The sequence below is a fragment of the Aspergillus pseudodeflectus genome, assembly GCF_044049435.1.
Source record: "Aspergillus pseudodeflectus strain CBS 756.74 chromosome Unknown BJX68scaffold_14, whole genome shotgun sequence".
In the NCBI taxonomy this organism is placed as follows: Eukaryota; Fungi; Ascomycota; class Eurotiomycetes; order Eurotiales; family Aspergillaceae; genus Aspergillus; species Aspergillus pseudodeflectus.
In genome coordinates this window covers 644,102-660,026 of record NW_027263790.1, presented here as the reverse complement: position 1 = coordinate 660,026, position 15,925 = coordinate 644,102, and the positions used below count along the sequence as shown (strand labels likewise).

The 15,925-nt window shown below is 53.2% G+C and overlaps 7 protein-coding genes across 7 annotated transcripts; 4 read left to right on the top strand and 3 right to left on the bottom strand.

Annotated features, from left to right (window-relative positions):
- BJX68DRAFT_234202 (uncharacterized protein) lies at positions 1-558 on the top strand. The gene has a single exon (XM_071039720.1). It carries the CDS (start codon positions 83-85, stop codon positions 551-553), a length of 471 nt encoding a protein of 156 aa, XP_070900855.1. The 5' UTR covers positions 1-82; the 3' UTR covers positions 554-558.
- Positions 559-569: 11 nt separating this feature from the next.
- BJX68DRAFT_274916 (glycoside hydrolase family 16 protein) lies at positions 570-1,747 on the bottom strand (the record flags this gene model as incomplete). Its single annotated transcript, XM_071047748.1, has 1 exon — positions 570-1,747. One exon carries the CDS (start codon positions 1,745-1,747, stop codon positions 605-607), a length of 1,143 nt encoding a protein of 380 aa, XP_070900854.1. The 3' UTR covers positions 570-604.
- A 901-nt stretch (positions 1,748-2,648) lies between these two features.
- Positions 2,649-7,175, top strand: BJX68DRAFT_254395 (uncharacterized protein; the record flags this gene model as incomplete). Its single annotated transcript, XM_071042882.1, has 3 exons — positions 2,649-4,888; positions 5,391-5,964; positions 6,054-7,175. 3 exons carry the CDS (start codon positions 2,649-2,651, stop codon positions 7,173-7,175), a joined length of 3,936 nt encoding a protein of 1,311 aa, XP_070900853.1.
- A 630-nt stretch (positions 7,176-7,805) lies between these two features.
- On the top strand, positions 7,806-10,330 carry BJX68DRAFT_234196 (uncharacterized protein). Its single transcript, XM_071039719.1, has 2 exons — positions 7,806-8,804; positions 8,854-10,330. The coding sequence occupies exons 1-2, from the start codon at positions 8,060-8,062 to the stop codon at positions 9,606-9,608; spliced, it is 1,500 nt and encodes a 499-aa protein (XP_070900852.1). The 5' UTR covers positions 7,806-8,059; the 3' UTR covers positions 9,609-10,330.
- Positions 10,331-10,670: 340 nt separating this feature from the next.
- BJX68DRAFT_234193 (zinc finger HIT domain-containing protein) lies at positions 10,671-12,197 on the bottom strand. The gene is made up of 3 exons (XM_071039718.1): positions 11,980-12,197; positions 11,418-11,903; positions 10,671-11,363 (listed from the first exon to the last, which is right to left on the bottom strand). Exons 1-3 carry the CDS (start codon positions 12,021-12,023, stop codon positions 10,685-10,687), a joined length of 1,209 nt encoding a protein of 402 aa, XP_070900851.1. The 5' UTR covers positions 12,024-12,197; the 3' UTR covers positions 10,671-10,684.
- A 19-nt stretch (positions 12,198-12,216) lies between these two features.
- BJX68DRAFT_234188 (oxidoreductase, short chain dehydrogenase/reductase family) lies at positions 12,217-13,701 on the top strand. Its single transcript, XM_071039717.1, has 4 exons — positions 12,217-12,579; positions 12,683-12,978; positions 13,057-13,357; positions 13,441-13,701. Exons 1-4 carry the CDS (start codon positions 12,532-12,534, stop codon positions 13,528-13,530), a joined length of 735 nt encoding a protein of 244 aa, XP_070900850.1. The 5' UTR covers positions 12,217-12,531; the 3' UTR covers positions 13,531-13,701.
- Positions 13,702-14,371: 670 nt separating this feature from the next.
- BJX68DRAFT_52968 (alpha/beta hydrolase) lies at positions 14,372-15,853 on the bottom strand. Its single transcript, XM_071049342.1, has 2 exons — positions 15,327-15,853; positions 14,372-15,263 (listed from the first exon to the last, which is right to left on the bottom strand). Exons 1-2 carry the CDS (start codon positions 15,662-15,664, stop codon positions 14,585-14,587), a joined length of 1,017 nt encoding a protein of 338 aa, XP_070900849.1. The 5' UTR covers positions 15,665-15,853; the 3' UTR covers positions 14,372-14,584.
- Between the last annotated feature and the right edge of the window lie 72 nt (positions 15,854-15,925).

Sequence of the window (15,925 nt, the reverse complement as noted above, 5' to 3'; positions counted from 1 at the left end):
GAGAGCTCCATTTCGTTCCTTTTGTCGATTGCATAGCGTGGTGGGTTTTCTCGTGCTTTGAAGATACCCCGAGCTTCGGCTCATGCCTTTTTACATGTTTCCTTCTGGGGCGGGGCGCCACACTCATGTATCCTTCTCTCTTTGGGCGCCCCGCCCCGGAAACCTCCATGTCCTCCTCATGTACAAGATCTTTTCATGCCTCTCCCCGGGGGCGGGACGCCAACCCACCAAAACACCTCATGCCACAAAACCAACCCCTGGCTGGCGTCCCGCCCCCATCATGTCCTTCCCCACATACAAGACTCTTTTCATGCTTCCTTTCGGGGTCAGGACGCCCAACGCTTCCATGTTCCCATATGCCACTTCATGTCAAAGGGCGTCCCGCCCCCATCATGTATATAACGAGCTCTACAAACTTACATTTATGTTCTGGGGCGGGACGCCATATCCCCAAAACACCATGTGCCACAAGCCACAAGGCATCATATGGCGTCCCGCCCCGCCTCATGTACATACAATGCCTCACAGGCTTACAATCAAGGACATATCATGACCAAACTTGGACTGGTAAACATTGATTCGCGAGTAACGATGACTATGCTTGCTAATAATACTGCATTCTATCCAAGTAGCACGGTCTTTCGCACCTCCCCGAGGCAGCGTCATCGCCCGACAGCTGTCGTTTCCCATTGGAGTTCCTCCTCTCCCTTTTCCACGGTCGATGGTGTTGCCTCTGATTGTGCTCGATTGGGGGAACGCCGGCCGTCGATGTGTTGAATGCAATCTCTATCCACTCAATTCCCATGTACACGCTCTCATCGATCTTCATATCCCCAGTCCAGATCCCGCCATCGCTCCACAGGTTCAGGGCGAGAATACTCGGCCGATCCGGTACACGGTAGGTAATGTTTGCCTGCAGCTGATCGTCAACGTACCAGGTCGTGGAATTCGAGAGCCAGTCCATGCGATGGGTAATCCACGACGACCACGGAGACGGCAAGGTCGTGATGACGTCGCTGGCGTTGGGAATGATAATATCGTTGATAGGGTCATAGTCCGGCTGATTCGCATAGTGAACGGTATTCGCGGGATCCGATGTCAAGATTTCCAGATCCGACTCGCAGGTCGCTGAGCGATACGTGAAGATCCCCGCACAAGCACCCTTGGGCACCTGATCGTCATCTGGACTCGGCTCGAATGGTGAGTGCGAGATCGCATCCCGCGACATAAGCCGCATGCGGATTCGAAGCGAGCAGCGATAGAAGTTCCCCTGCAGGCTCTCAATCTCGGCGGTGGACGAATAGTTCGAAAGACGTGTCGTGCGGAGCACCAGCTGGCTGGTATCCGGGATCTGCGGGTGGCCCGCGAAGAAGGCGTTCAGGTCCGAGTTGACCATGGGGACGATGCTATCCAGTGTCTTGTGCCGGCTCCAGGACTGAGCTTGCCAGTCGGTCTTGAAGGGAGATTGCGAGAGCGGGACGGTCTGCGCTTCCCAGACGTCTGCGGTGGCCGCGCTGTAGGCGCCATGGTTGAGGCTGTAGGGGAGAGGGACGCTGCGGAAGTCCCAGAACTTGTAATCTGTAAAGTAGCCGGGGTGGGGGCCGGAGACGAGAAAGCAGTCGCAGGGGTAGTGGCTTGGGACTCGCGGTTCGATGTTCGGGGTTGTGGTAGTGGGTGGGAGGGCCGAAGCGGCGGAGGATGCGACGAGGGAGAGACTAGGGAGGAGCGAGAGAATGAGTCTCGCCATTGGTAATGGATAAGGGATTGAGTATCGATAGGGTTTGAGTAAAGAGCGACATGAGTTGGGGTTGAGGCTTCATGGCTGGTGCTCGTGAGAGTTGTGTTAGTAGGCTGGGGAAGCAGAGCATGGCGAGGAAGGTGCGATGAAGGCTCTTTCGCATTTGAAAATGCTTAAATCAGTCGTACCATGACTGTGCCGTATGTCAACGGTCTTTTTGAGTATTTTCGAGGTTGTTTGGTTGTTTTGGAGATTCGGCCCAGTTTGTATGGGGAAACGGCTTCCCCCGCATTCACTTTTGCAGACCTCAACGTTTGCCCTGAAATCCGCTGCTCAACCAGCGTCGGTGGGTATATGGATAAGTTCATCAGCTGTCTACACCAATCGATTTTCTTAGAAATTGCCCTACCTCATTTATGTTTCAATCCATTGAGAGAGGTATGTAAGTTTGTTTTTTTTTCGTTGCGTAATAATAGACAAAGTTGTCAAGAAAAGAGTCCTGGAGTGGCAGCTCGCGCCAGTATATATCGAGAACCAGAGCTCCGACTTTATGATCAATTTCTTTCTTCTCCCAACAAGCGCAACCCGATAACTCTCGTTCTTAATCAGAGACATCATAGAAAGCCGAACAGGAGCCGAGCATTTACTGTTTTACGTTATCGTGTGGTCCAAGTGGGTTCTTTATACTTGATGTTGTCGGAAGGCGTCGCTGAAGACTCAGACTTTAAGGTACGTATTCAGCCTTGTTCGCTCTTCATGTTCACTCATTCTCTTTCTATCGGTCCTCAATTATTGCCACTTCCCCATTGGATTGAGCCGTCTCTTTTTTCTTTCCACTCTCCGCAGTACGTCGTTGTCCCCTTGTCCTCTACCAGTCTCTATACTAACACCCCCAGAACCCACCACCAAAATGTCCACCTCCCGCCGCCCAATCTACACCAACCCCAGCGGATCAAGCCAAAAATGCACCTTCCCCGCAGTCGAGGGCCTAACCAAATTCCACCAGTCCCTCAGCGGCTACACCCCAACACCACTAACCCCTCTCCCCTCCCTAGCAACTGCCCTCGGCGTCCGCGCCGTCCTCGTCAAAGACGAGAGTAACCGGCTCAACCTCCCCTCCTTTAAAGTCCTCGGCGCGTCATGGGGTACATATCGCGCGGTCGCGGCGTACCTAAGTTTCCCAACGACCGTGGCGCTGGAGGAGATGGCTGCGCGGGCGGCGGAGAGGGGCGTGGTATTGCTTGCGGCGACGAAGGGGAACCATGGACGGGCTGTTGCGTCTATGGCGAGGATTCTGGGCATTGAGGCAAGGATCTATGTGTCTGAGTCTATGGATCTCGCGACGAGGGGGAGGATTAGTGGGGAGGGGGCGGACATTGTTACGGTGCATGGGGATTATGATCAGGCTGTTTTGGAGGCTTGGAAGGTTTCGCGGGAGATTGATGGGGGTCTGTTGATACAGGATACGGCGCTGGAAGGGTACGAGGAGGTTCCGGCGTGGATTGTTGAGGGGTACGGGACTATGATGACGGAGGTTGAGACAGAGTTGGCGGAGATGGGTCTTGAGGCGACGACGATGGTTACGCCAGTTGGCGTTGGGAGTCTGGCGAACACGGTTGCGACATTTTGCAAGTCGCGCGAGACACCGATTTCTGTTGTTGCAGTTGAGCCGGACACTGCGGCGTGTTTGCAGGCGAGTTTGCTTGCTGGGGAGCTGACGCCTATTGAGACGTCGAGGACGATTATGGATGGAATGGACTGTGGAACTGTTTCGGCTACTGCGTGGCCGAACCTACAGCGTCTTGTTGATGCTAGCGTTACTGTCTCATGCTACGAGGCTCACCGTGCGGTTGAGTATCTAGCGTCACAGTCGATCACGGCTGGCCCCTGTGGAGCTGCATCGTTGGCAGCTGTGCAGCGTCTCGCGGCGGAGGAAGGCTCCTGCCTCAACAAGGACTCTGTTGTGGTTCTGCTGAGTACGGAGGGTCCTCGAGAGTACCCGATCCCCTTCGATGTTTCCATTGATGGTGCCGTCGAGCTGACAAGCATGCTCACGAAAATCAACTCTTCTAACCCCACACTATCCCTCGCAGACGGCGCAGGAGAGAACCAAATTTGCGACTATCTCGCCGCATGGTTCGCCCACCGTGGAATGGAAACTCACCGGATCGAGACTCTCCCCGGCCGACCCTCCATTGTCGGGGTCCTACGAGGAGCAGGCGGCGGAAAGTCACTAATGTTTAACGGCCACATCGACACAGTCAGCCTAGCGAGCTACGAAAAGGATCCACTCTCCGGCACTATAGATACAAGGAACGGCCAGGAGGTTGTCCTGGGAAGAGGAAGTCTCGACATGAAAGGCGGACTTGCAGCTGCGCTCGCTGCCGTCGCCGCCGCTAAAGCCAGTTGCTTCCCGCTGAGCGGCGATGTTATCGTCGCCGCGGTCTCCGACGAAGAGGATGCGTCTCAAGGGACACAGGACCTGATCGCTGCGGGCTGGAGGGCGGATGCCGCTGTTGTCCCTGAACCTACCTCGGGCGTCATTGCGCATGCGCACAAGGGCTTCGTTTGGGTTGAGGTGAGCATTTTGGGCGTTGCTGCGCACGGCTCGAACCATGTCGAGGGGGTAGATGCTATCCTCCACGCTGGCTGGTTCTTGAGGGCTCTCGAGGAGTACCAGCAGCGTCTACCAGTCGACGATGTCCTCGGCCCTGCAACGCTACACTGCGGTCTCATCCAAGGTGGAGAGGAAGCATCCTCCTACCCGGCAAAATGCACAGTCACAGTCGAGTTCCGGACAGTCCCCGGCCAGACAGAAGAGTCGATTGTAGGCGATATCCGGGCCTTGTTAGCAAACATTCAGAAAGAGAACCCACGGTTTAGATTCGCCGAGCCAAAGGCTACACTGACTCGACCGGCTCATAAGATCGACTCTGACCACCCTCTCATCAGCAAGGTCGCCGAATGTGCGGCTGAAGCGATGGGCAGTCATTCTCCGGTCCAGAGTGTGCCGTTCTGGTGCGATGCAGCGTTGTTGAGTGAGGCCGGGGTTCCGTCTGTGGTGTTCGGGCCTTCGGGGCATGGGCTTCACGGGAAGGAGGAGTGGGTTGAGGTTGAGAGTTTGAAGAAGATGCAGGAGACGTTTACGAAGTTGATCCGGGATTTCTGTGCTTGAGTCAGGTAGTGTGCAGTCATTATAGTGTTCTGGGAGTATATAGTGTCGTCTTGGTTGCGATAGCTAGGTCTTTTGAGTCGATTCAGAGCCAGTTGTTGGATTGAAAGTCTAGATTTCAATACATTCCATCATGAACCCTGCGATAAGCGCATGTCGTGCATAGCGTAAGCTGAGCTTTTGCACAGTAAGTGTCGGATGGCCGGGGAGTTAGTGGAAGAGGCCGATGCAAGTGTAGAATTAACCGCTCACACTGATTGGCCGACGGGCCCGATAGGCCGTCGCGGCCTGAGGCAAAATGATGAGTCATCCACATCTTCAGGTCGAATTGAAGGCGAGTGAACCAGATAAAATTCTGGGAATATCAGCGAGTCTCGCCTCGCCCACTATCCTTGGAGTATTAGCGGACACTGAAATCTTCGGTCGACACCCCGCAACCACTGAAATGGAGGACCAAGGACTGTTACCCCGCATGCCTAGCGACTCGCTGCAACAGGCACACTTTGAGGGGGAACGTGGGGCACATGCATCGCCAGGCGATTTGTGTCCGGCTGGAGTCGATGAGGATATGTTTTTCGATTGGGAGGCGTTTTACGGTAATCAGGCGATTAATACGGGGTTTGCTCAAGATCGAACATCTTGGTCAACACTCGACTCTCTGACTTCTACTGAGCCGTCACCGACACCGTTTCTCGGAGGCGAGGAAGCCTTCAGAGAATCACCTATATTCAGTCAACCTGACGCAGTCTTTTCGCAGAACCAGATGGGGAATGCGCCTATACTGCCGTCGAACTTCAATAATGTTGCCGAGTGGCTAGACGGGGCGTATCGGCCGCCAAAGCCGTGCGATCACTGTCGCAGACATCGATTGCAGTGTCTTATCTTGCGACGGACGCCTGATAACCCGAACCCAGTACCTTCTTGTTCGAGTTGTGTTGGATTGTTCCGGCCATGTAGTTTTGGTCGCGGAGAGAAACGCCAGGCGTCGAGGTTTGAGACGCTTACTCCAGTGATGGGGCATCTTCATGGTCTGCCCGAGGAGGCGGAGGGAAATGTAGGTGCTGACGGCTCTAGCAGCTGGAAGTGGGCTAATATACAAATTAGGCATGTCTCAACTCGGAACTGAACCCAGGAAGTTTGCAGTTACCCGAGTCTAAGGAGACGAAGCAGTTTGTGAGGAAAGGTGCTCGGGTATTACGCGACTGGTTCTACCGACACGAAGACTGTCCTTACCCATCCGAGGAAGAGAAAGCTCGTCTAGCAGAAGAGACGGGTTTCTCAAGACAGCGGATCTCAACTTGGTTTGCCAATGCCCGTCGCCGGTATAAGCAACAACGGCAGGTCGGATCATCTGCCCGCGTGTTTCGTGCCGGTTCGCCTATGCCAACGAGCGATACAGCCTTGATGACTCCTATGGAGCGTTGGCAAGCGTCACCGCCTGATGAGGAGCCGGTATCCGAGGCAGCGATTCAAGATGCTATCGCTTCCACATCGGCGTGCCCGGAGGGTTCACCTCATCCGAGCCAGTTTGACTTTGGGGTCTCTTCTGAGGGGTCGTCACTGGCATCGTCCCGGTCAAGCTTTGGTGTACTATCCGACACGTCTGATAGCAGTTCTTCAGCGTGGAGTTATAAGTCCGGAGATGGGCCTATCCGCTCCAGACCATATTCTAGACGACCGTCAACGGGTCGACGAGGGCGGAAGCGTATCTCGGAAGATGGGCGATATCAGTGCACATTTTGCCTGCAATCATTCAAGAAGAAACATGACTGGTCAAGACATGAGAAGAGCGTTCATCTCCCGCTGGAAGTTTGGGTTTGCACACCGAATCTCGGCGAACTCCAATCTACACAGGCGCCTTTTGTGGAATGCAGATTTTGCGATCATCAGGTTCCGACTCCAGAGCACTGGGATACCCATGACTTCCAAGACTGTGCGACAAAGCCTCTAACAGAACGATCTTTCAGCCGCAAAGACTATCTGTGGCAGCACCTTCGAAAATTCCATGGATGTACCCGGTATCCTGTTCCTGATCTCGACGCCTGGCGCGCATCTCAGAGCGAAATTCAGAGTCGCTGCGGCTTCTGCGCATCCCTTCTCCCGACCTGGACGGCGCGTGCAGACCACCTGGCGGGTCATTTCAAAGAAGGCTGGGGCATGGCACAATGGGTAGGTGACTGGGGATTCGATTCGACTGTGCTAGCAAGCCTGCGAAATGCTGTTCTACCGAACCAGCGCGACTTGTTAGAGATGGCGTCAACATGATTCATGTCTAGGCAGGGAAGCTCGGCCAGCCTCCAACATGGCGATAATTCACAAATTCTGTAATACCAAGACAGTCGGGAGACACATGCATGATTACGAGCCAGAGTCCTACAAGATGACGCTCGAGCGGAACCTTCGTTATTTCTGTAAGCCAATCGGACATTCAAGGATCGTCTCACCCTTGGTGGCGAAATCCTGGCGATAAGCCGAGAATCTCTGTTGATTGGGAGTTGGTGTGCTCACCTGAACACGGAGCTTGCACTAAGCTCTTTTGAGACCTCACATTCTGAGCTAAGCCTTTCCCGGACGATGGGTTGCTGTGGGCTTGCCGTGTCTTTGTATTGTCACCGCCCTGTATCGAGTACTGTAACGCAGCCTTTTTTCGAGCATCACAAGAACTTCACTCATTGCCGCCCAAAGTGAGGGAATTTTGCGATAAAAGAGGGAATAACATAAATCCCAATAAAGCGAATCTCAGTCCGAGAGACTCATGATGATACAAGAGTTGTGTGGAATGAGGAAGGATGAGATGTGGCGTGGTCATTTGGGCCGACCGTGTTGTTGTGCTGCATTGGGGCCAAGTGGTCATCCACGCTAGTGGAAGAAAGAGGGGGGAGGCGTAGGGCTCTTGGCACTGTTTCTTCTCCCTTTGATCCCACAACCCTTTCTCTCTCCCTCCCTCAAACCCGCTGACACCCATTCTGCACTCATTCTGCCTCACCATCACCACCACCTTCATCCCCAATTCGGCTTCACAACCCTCGTCAATCTATCAATACCGCCCTCGTACTACCGTCAAAATGGACCTAGGAAGCTGTTGCTAGAGACTATGATTAAATATCCAGCATCCACAACCGTACCGTCATCATACCACGCACTTCATCATGACCGCCACACTCGAACGAAGCCTCTCTCGCACCTCTAGCATCTCCATGCCTCTCTCACCCATGATCTCCCTTCGGCATGAAGCCTCCACCCCTCTCTCCGAATCCTCGCTCTCCCACATCCACGACCGCCTTACCCTGATCGACTCTCGCTTGCTCGAACTCCGCTCCACCGTGTTAACGAAGGATGGTTATGTCGACCGCCGGAACCGTGAGGATGAACATGTTCGTCGGGAGTTTGAAGCCCACCGCTCTATCAGTAACAGGATCGACCTGAACGTCGTTGGCCTGAGAACCGACGTTGATCAGTTGAAGTCGGGGATCCTGCAGTTGAAATCGAGTCTGGGACAAGCCGCCAACGAGACAGTGTTCCTTCGCAGTGACGTCGACCGCCTTTCCAAGAACGTTGACCAAATCCAAGCGGAGCTCGAGCATCTGCAGACCGATGTTTGTGGTTGCAGGGTCGAAATCAGCAAGCTGCACTCGACCATCAGTCAGCTACGCACCGATCTCATCACGCTCCAGCACGAAACTTCCCGTCATCTCAACAAGGTTTTCGAACGGTTTTCTCTGATTGAATCCCGCATGAAGCATTCAGAACGGGTTCGCTTCAACTCGCTCGCTCACACCACTCACGCACCTATCACCTCTGTTCCCATGGTCGAAGAGGACGGAACCCTGCGCTGGCCGGAATACTTCCCTAAAACAGTTTGGAGATTCTGGTGTTTGAAAAAACGCAGTAGGCGTAAGTCAAGATAAATGACTTCCATCCCAACCCTTCTAACAACATCTAGTCAACCGCCTCCAACAGCTCGCCGACTTCTACGAACTCGGTGGCTACCAATACTGGGGCCGCATGCACCATGATGGCATGTTCGCGTCCGATAGCGACTCCAGCGACTCAAGTGACTACCCATCCAATCTCTCCCGCGCAGAAGCCGTACGTCTTTACCCAGAAGCCGCACACCAAGCGCTCGCCGCTACGCTGGGTCTTGTCTACTACAAAATCCGCAATGAAGTCGGAGATAATCCTCTTTCCCCTGTACAGAGGCCCCCAAAGCGTCAACAGGAGGATGTTGCTTCCGTGTCCTCGAGCTCAAAGCAAAAGCCCGTGAAGATGGCTCGTCGACCCAACCAGCTGTCACCCACTGCCCTGCATAGGCTCATCACTGGCGGTCCTTCAATTGATTCGAAGTCTTTCACCTCGGAGGAGTCTGATAAGCTTGGTTGGAACGCGCATTCTGAGATTTCAGATGATGCCATGAGCAAGCTGCAAGGCATTGTTTCTGAGCTCGGCCCGCTGCTTCGAGCTGTCGAGAGCGGCCGGCTCAAGTTGAAGCCAAGCAGATCTGAGCGTATGGAGATGAGTCCTACCAACTCGCACTCGGAGAGGGTTCCTGTTCAGGGACCTCACGGCGAACGAGAGGAGGCCCCTACGTTTCAAAGCACCGTCCCTACCGAAATCATCTCTCTCTCTCGGAAGCCAACAGAGAAGGAAGAGCCTACCTTTCCTGATACTGCTTCTAGTACTACTAGTGCGTCGACGTGAGCTTGTTCAAGTGATTCGACCACTTCTCACACTGCTGTTGTGATTCCTACACCCTCCATGAATCAGTCCGTAAGGACTCGATGACGGATACTCAACGACAATGAGCATTCACGCGTCGATATGAACTTCTTCAAGCGATTCGACCGTTGACCTCATTCTCGTCTTCTATGACATCGAACCAATGATCTTGGTTGTGCTACTCCACGTCTTGCACGACGAACGCGTCAACGTGTCGACGTGGTTGCTTAGCAATGGACTCCAGCTAAATTTCAACTTTTTGATCAAACGTGTTCATCCACGCTGTCTACTTGCCTTGTGACCGAGCATCTCTGTCCGCACTGCAAACTTATCCTGACTCGTGATTTGCCGATTCTTCGCAAGCTTGCTTTACCCTTCCGCCAAATGTGAAGGTAGCGAGCCCGTTGAGGGCACCGATCACATTACTCTCTCGCTGGTACCATCAATGACGCCGCTTGTCTGTGACTTTGATGTACCACTGCAACAAATGTTCGACTGCTGAACTTCCAGTACAGCGAACTTGTGATTGAACTATGACCCGCAGCATCCTGGCGTCCGAATACCCTACCTTTGGCAAGCATTGATAAGGCGTCTTGGATTGATCTTGTTTAGAGGATACCCTTCTGCATTCGTTTGGAGTTTATTTTTGGGATTTATTTTCGGATTGTTTGGATTTGATTTTGCATTTCAGCTTTGCATTCTCGGTGTATATTGGCGCGCTTTGATTTAGCCATGAATGGGCAGCCTCGTTGACCGAACCATAGCATTTACTGTCGAGCGATCGAACATTGCGTTTGCACTCCGGACGTGTCGTGTCGTAACCTGACGTCTCGTCGCCTCCCTCGTGGACATCGACCGGAGTACAGCCAAATGACCGAGCTCTGACTTCGTATGCGCACCGGTAGCCTCCGCTAACGCGCCTAATATAGTCCCCGATCTACCCCCACTTGATCTGTTCTAGATACTTCAGGTAATGCCCAGCATCTCCCATTGCGAGTTTGTATGTCACGAAATATAATACAGGTAATCCTATCTATCTAAAAACCGAACATTTCCAATCACAAATCTTCCGACCCATCTACCGGCGCAGCGCCTAGTAGGTCCTTTCTCAAAACCTCCAGTACCTTGCTCTCATCCACGTTCGGGATGTCGACGGTGCCAAAGACCGGTTGCGCATCTGTTTCCTCTGGCCCGTCGTCGACTTCCTCTGTATCTGGATGTGTACGTAGATATTCCTTCTCTAACATGAATTTATCGTTTTGTTCTTGCGACTGCGCTTCGTCGAGTGGTGATCGTAGAACGTAGATTGTAGGGAATTCGAGAACGGTGCGGCCGCGGAGGGCGTCGGCGAGTGTTGTGCGCGGGGAGAGGGGGACCAGGACTTGCTGTTTCGTTGCGGTTCGGGGGCGATGGAGGTAGAGGTAGATGTTTCGGTGGGGGGTGGGTTTGTCTTCGGATGCGTTTGTTGTGATATCATGAGCTGTTGGTTGTGTCTCTGAAGGTTCGGATGTTGACTGGGGATCGATCTCGGAGGTACTGGATTCAGGTTTTTGCGTGGTGTCTTCCGAGTCTTCGTCCTGTGTAGTCGACTGATTCTCACTGTGAACCTTCCTCTCTTCTTTCGATAGGGGGAAGACCCGATCGTAGGCCTCAGCAACTGAACAAGTCTCCACTGAGTTGAATCTCTTCGTTCCCTCGTCCGTGATCCACTCGACCGTCCAGAGTAAACACTTTTGTCTAATCCACCGTCAGCACAACATGACACGAAAGAGCAAGAGCATGGACACTCACCTATGATGCCACTTCGACCCATTAACCCTTTCCCGACTCATCCCCGCGGGCGCCTTAATAACCCTCACCCCGCTCTCCCTCGCCCTCCTCACAAACCCAGCCTCCCCTCTACTCAACCCACTCTCCGGCCCCCTCTTCCTCTTATTCCCATTCCTATTCCCATTCCCACCGCGATCTCGACTTACCTCCTCAGCCTCCTCATGCTCCAGCCCCACAACCCCTGCATCCCTCACCCTCTTCCCCGAAACATCGACGCCACGATCCTCGGCCTCGCGCTCCGCACGCTCAATCCGTCGCTCGATCCCCGTGATGAAGTTGAAGTCACGGTCGAAGGCGGATTCGGTCGCGAGCTCGCTGCGTCGCAGGTAGGCGGCTGGATCGCGGATTCCTGAACACTGGGACCAGAGTTTGTGTCGGCGTGTGCAAGGTAGGGAGCAGGTTCGTGTGCTGCAGCGGGGACAGCGGTATTTGGGGGTTTGGAGGTGACTGATGATGAGGAGAAGGGTGTTAGTGAGGGTGTTCTCCTTCAGATGGAGGGCTTGTCGGGGTAATCGGCACGTACCAGATTGCGCAGAGGTTCGTGAGGAGGGTTTCTTCTTCGGACATGATGAGTATTACGGTAAATAGTACATATAAAGAGCAGTAAATAGCAGCATATGACGATAAATGCGTAAAGAGTGACTGTGAGAAGAGACGATGGCTCGAGTTGAGTTCGGACTTTGGGAGACCTTGGAGAAAAAAAGCTGGAGCTTATCGATAGGAGTTGCTATTTCTGCCTTGGCGCCTTGGCACCTTTCTGGTGGCCTGAATCCCTAGGCTACAAATGTTGTCATCACCGCACCAGATTCTCCAACCCTTTCTCCTCACGTCGCGCAATGTCGTGTGCTGCAATGATTATAAATCAAAAGACGACATCGTCCGCGATGCTTGTCAATTACCTGATTACTCAATCGCTCCGACGAGGGTCGTGACGCAGATATAAAGCCAAAGCTGGACCCCGCAGCCTGAGGAAGCTACCATCAACCTTGGGAGCTATCGATCTACTCGATCGTCCTTATCAACTCGCTTATCCCTACTTCTACAACGTAGAGCTTCATCTTCGAACAAGAGCACAATGGCCGCCAAACCACTCGCTATCATCGCCGGCGTCGGCCCCGGAACCGTAAGTCAAGACATCATCATCCCCTCATACCCCGCACCCAGCTCTCTCCTCCATCCCATCCAACACACCAACTCGCTTCCATGTCCACTAACGATGCAAACAGGGAGCAAGCGTTGCCCGCAAATTCGCCGCAGCATACTCCGTCGTCGTGATCGCCCGCAACCCCGACAACTACAATCCACTCGTCGAGGAGATTAATGCTTCCGGCGGCAAAGCACTAGGACTGAGCGCTGACCTGTCTGACTCGAGCGCCGTAAGCTCGGTCTTCGACAAGATCAGCCAGCAGTTCAAGGATGCGCCGCTTGCTGCTGCGGTGTTCAACTCTGGTGGTGGCTTCGTGAGGAAGCCGTTCCTTGAGCTTACGGAGGAGGAGTTTACGAACGGGTTTCGGAGTCAAGGGTATATTCCCGTCCCTTTCCCCAGTCTGCTTCCATTTTAGAAGAGTACATGACAAGGGATACTGATGCTTATGCATAGCCTCGGTGCCTTCAACTTCGCCAAACAAACCCTCCCCCTCCTCCAAAAGTCCACGGGCCAACTCCCCCACCCACCAACCCTAATCTTCACTGGCGCAACAGCCAGTGTCCGGGGCTCCGCAAACTTCGCTCCCTTCGCATCGGGAAAATTTGCCCTGCGCGCTCTGGCTCAGTCTCTCGCCCGCGAGTTCGGGCCCAAGGGCGTGCATATCGCACATGTTATTATCGACGGCGTGATTGATATCCCGCGCACGAAGGAGTGGAAGTTTGAGCATGAGGATGCGAAGTTGGATCCCGGAGCTGTAAGTTGACTGCTTAATTTTTTTAGATTCTATTTGCATAAGCCTGGAGTGAGTTGTGTCCTGTGCTAACGATTGGTGTACAGATTGCCGATGCGTACTGGCATCTTCATACACAGCCGCGTACGACATTTGGGTTTGAGCTGGATCTAAGGCCTTATGTTGAGAAGTGGTGATCTATTGGTATTTATAAGAGCAAGATTCCGGGAAATTGAGCTTCTTGTTGAAGGTGAACGAATAATGAGCATGATATTGGATACTACTTGGGTAGTTACTGCCAAACAGAATGATGAGCCATTGATTGACTTGAGACTGACCGAGACCAATTCAATGCATTTTAAGCACAATTAAGCACGAGGCCCATGGGCGTTGTAGAATGTAAGCACCTTTTCAAGATCTGCTGAGAATTATTGAGCGATCGAACACCTTAAGTTTATAGGTTCAGGTAAGAAGAAGCCACTCCAGTAATAGTAACGAGTCCATTACTGATGGTGATAGGTACATAAGAATGATACGAAGAGACCGAAATCTAGGACTCTGAGCCATGCCTCAACCACCGCCGCAAATACTACTAATCATGATCCTCGCCCCCCACCCGTCCCTATCATCTTCCTAGTATTGCCCGCGGCGCCCCTCCCACAAACGCATAAACCGAGCTCTGAATATGACAAGTCGGCAACGCATGGATCACGCTATCACACTGCACGCAACCATCTCACGACCGGAGTTCCAAAACGCCATCAACGACATTCCCCAACACACATGATCCAAACCGGGGTGATGCACGAGCGCTATTCTTCATAGCTCGGAGTCTCTGATCGGTTATAGTGGCACTAGGGCTGCGGCAATAGCTCCTCCTTAACGACGGGTCTGCAGCTTTCGGAACCCGTGACTTGCCAGAGGTCTTTGTAACCGTATGGCATGAGTAGTGGAGCGTCGCAGCAGCCTTGCCCTAGAGACAGACGACTCGGCGTGTTTCTGGCTACTGGCCGAACCAGGCTGGCGAAGGCGGAAGGGACGTTTGAGTCTTTATCTTCGCATCTCCAGGTAAAACTGGGACTCTGAACTCCAGTGTACAATAGTCTTCATGTAAAGGTGAAAACTAGGGGTGATTATCGTGACGATGATTCCAGTAATTCGACCAATTCGCATAGTATTCGTGCTGTTTAATCAGCATCTAGAATCCAAAGCACTCTAAGCTGCTCTACATATCTCACAAGCCCACTCAAGCTAAACAGCCAACTTCTCCCGCATAAACTGAACACTAACCGCATTGGCCTCCTCAGCAACAGGCAGACCCGGTATAACCGTGAACCCATGAGCTGCCCCCGGAAAAACCTTGACTATGGACTCACCACCAGCTATGCTCCACTTCATACCCATCAGAAGCGTGTCATCTAGCAAAGGATCCGCAGTCCCGCAAACAAACAGCGCCGGAGGCAGACCGTTCGGAGTAGCGGCTGCCAGCGCAGCAACGTCCTCGTATAACGGGGACAGAGACGGGTCTCTGCGCTCTTCTATCGACAGATTGGGTAGGTAGGCGCTGTTGAAGCGTTCCATGGCATATCGGTCGATCATGAGTGCTTTGGTAGACGCGGACTTGACGATCGCAGGCAACCCCACGGCCAGGTCATATTCGCCATATCGAAGGACAACTCCGGAGATTGTATGGGAGGGCCGAGTGCGAAGCAGATGGAAGGCTGAGAGAAGAGCAAGATATGCACCGGCCGATTCGCCTCCAAGAAACCGGACTGAACCGTACCGTGATGGGTCGTCGACGAGATACTCGGCCACATCGATGCAGTCGCTGATCGCCGCTGGGTATGGATTCTCTGGGGCTAAACGGTAGCCCACCGAGACGGTTGTCAACCCCGTGCCGTTTGCGAACATTTGCAGGCTGCGGTCCTGACTGTGACTTGAGTTGAGTCTTCTGGTCCTCGATCTGTTTATTGAGATGAACGATTTGGCTCACTGGTCATGACTCCCCAAAACCCACCCACCGCCATGGGCATGCAGAAAGACGCCCTTGCTAGGCTCATGGTCGGGCTTGTAAACACGAACGGGAATCTGGCGCAAGGCGTCCCGAGAAGGGACTGTAGTCTCTATAGCGTTTGGAAGGTATACAGGCGGAGGTAGTGGCGTCTTGCCAGACAGCTGCATCTCGCGATATTGCGCGGATCCGACTTCATACCATTTCGGTGCGTTGGCTGTAATATTTGCAAGGAGGGCATTGGCCTGCTTGGTTGACTCGGCGATGCTCTCTGGAGAGAACTTGGAAGCATTGATGGTCAAGTCACTTTCGAGAGGCATCTTGGGGGAATGGACGAGATGATGAATGAGTATGGGGGTCGGCGACTGTAGGAAAAAGTCCTCTGCTTTCCCAGCGGAAAATCATCACCGACCACAAACATCCTTTCTCTTTTTATACACATAACTCGCTCAATGGAAATCAACTCGCCAAACCAACCGCAGGCGCATCGCAGTTTGCATCTTCTGGCGACCCCAGAGTTGATCTTCGAAGTGGGTCGCGATCCAGGCAACAATCGCGTAAATGAGTCAACCCCAGGCACT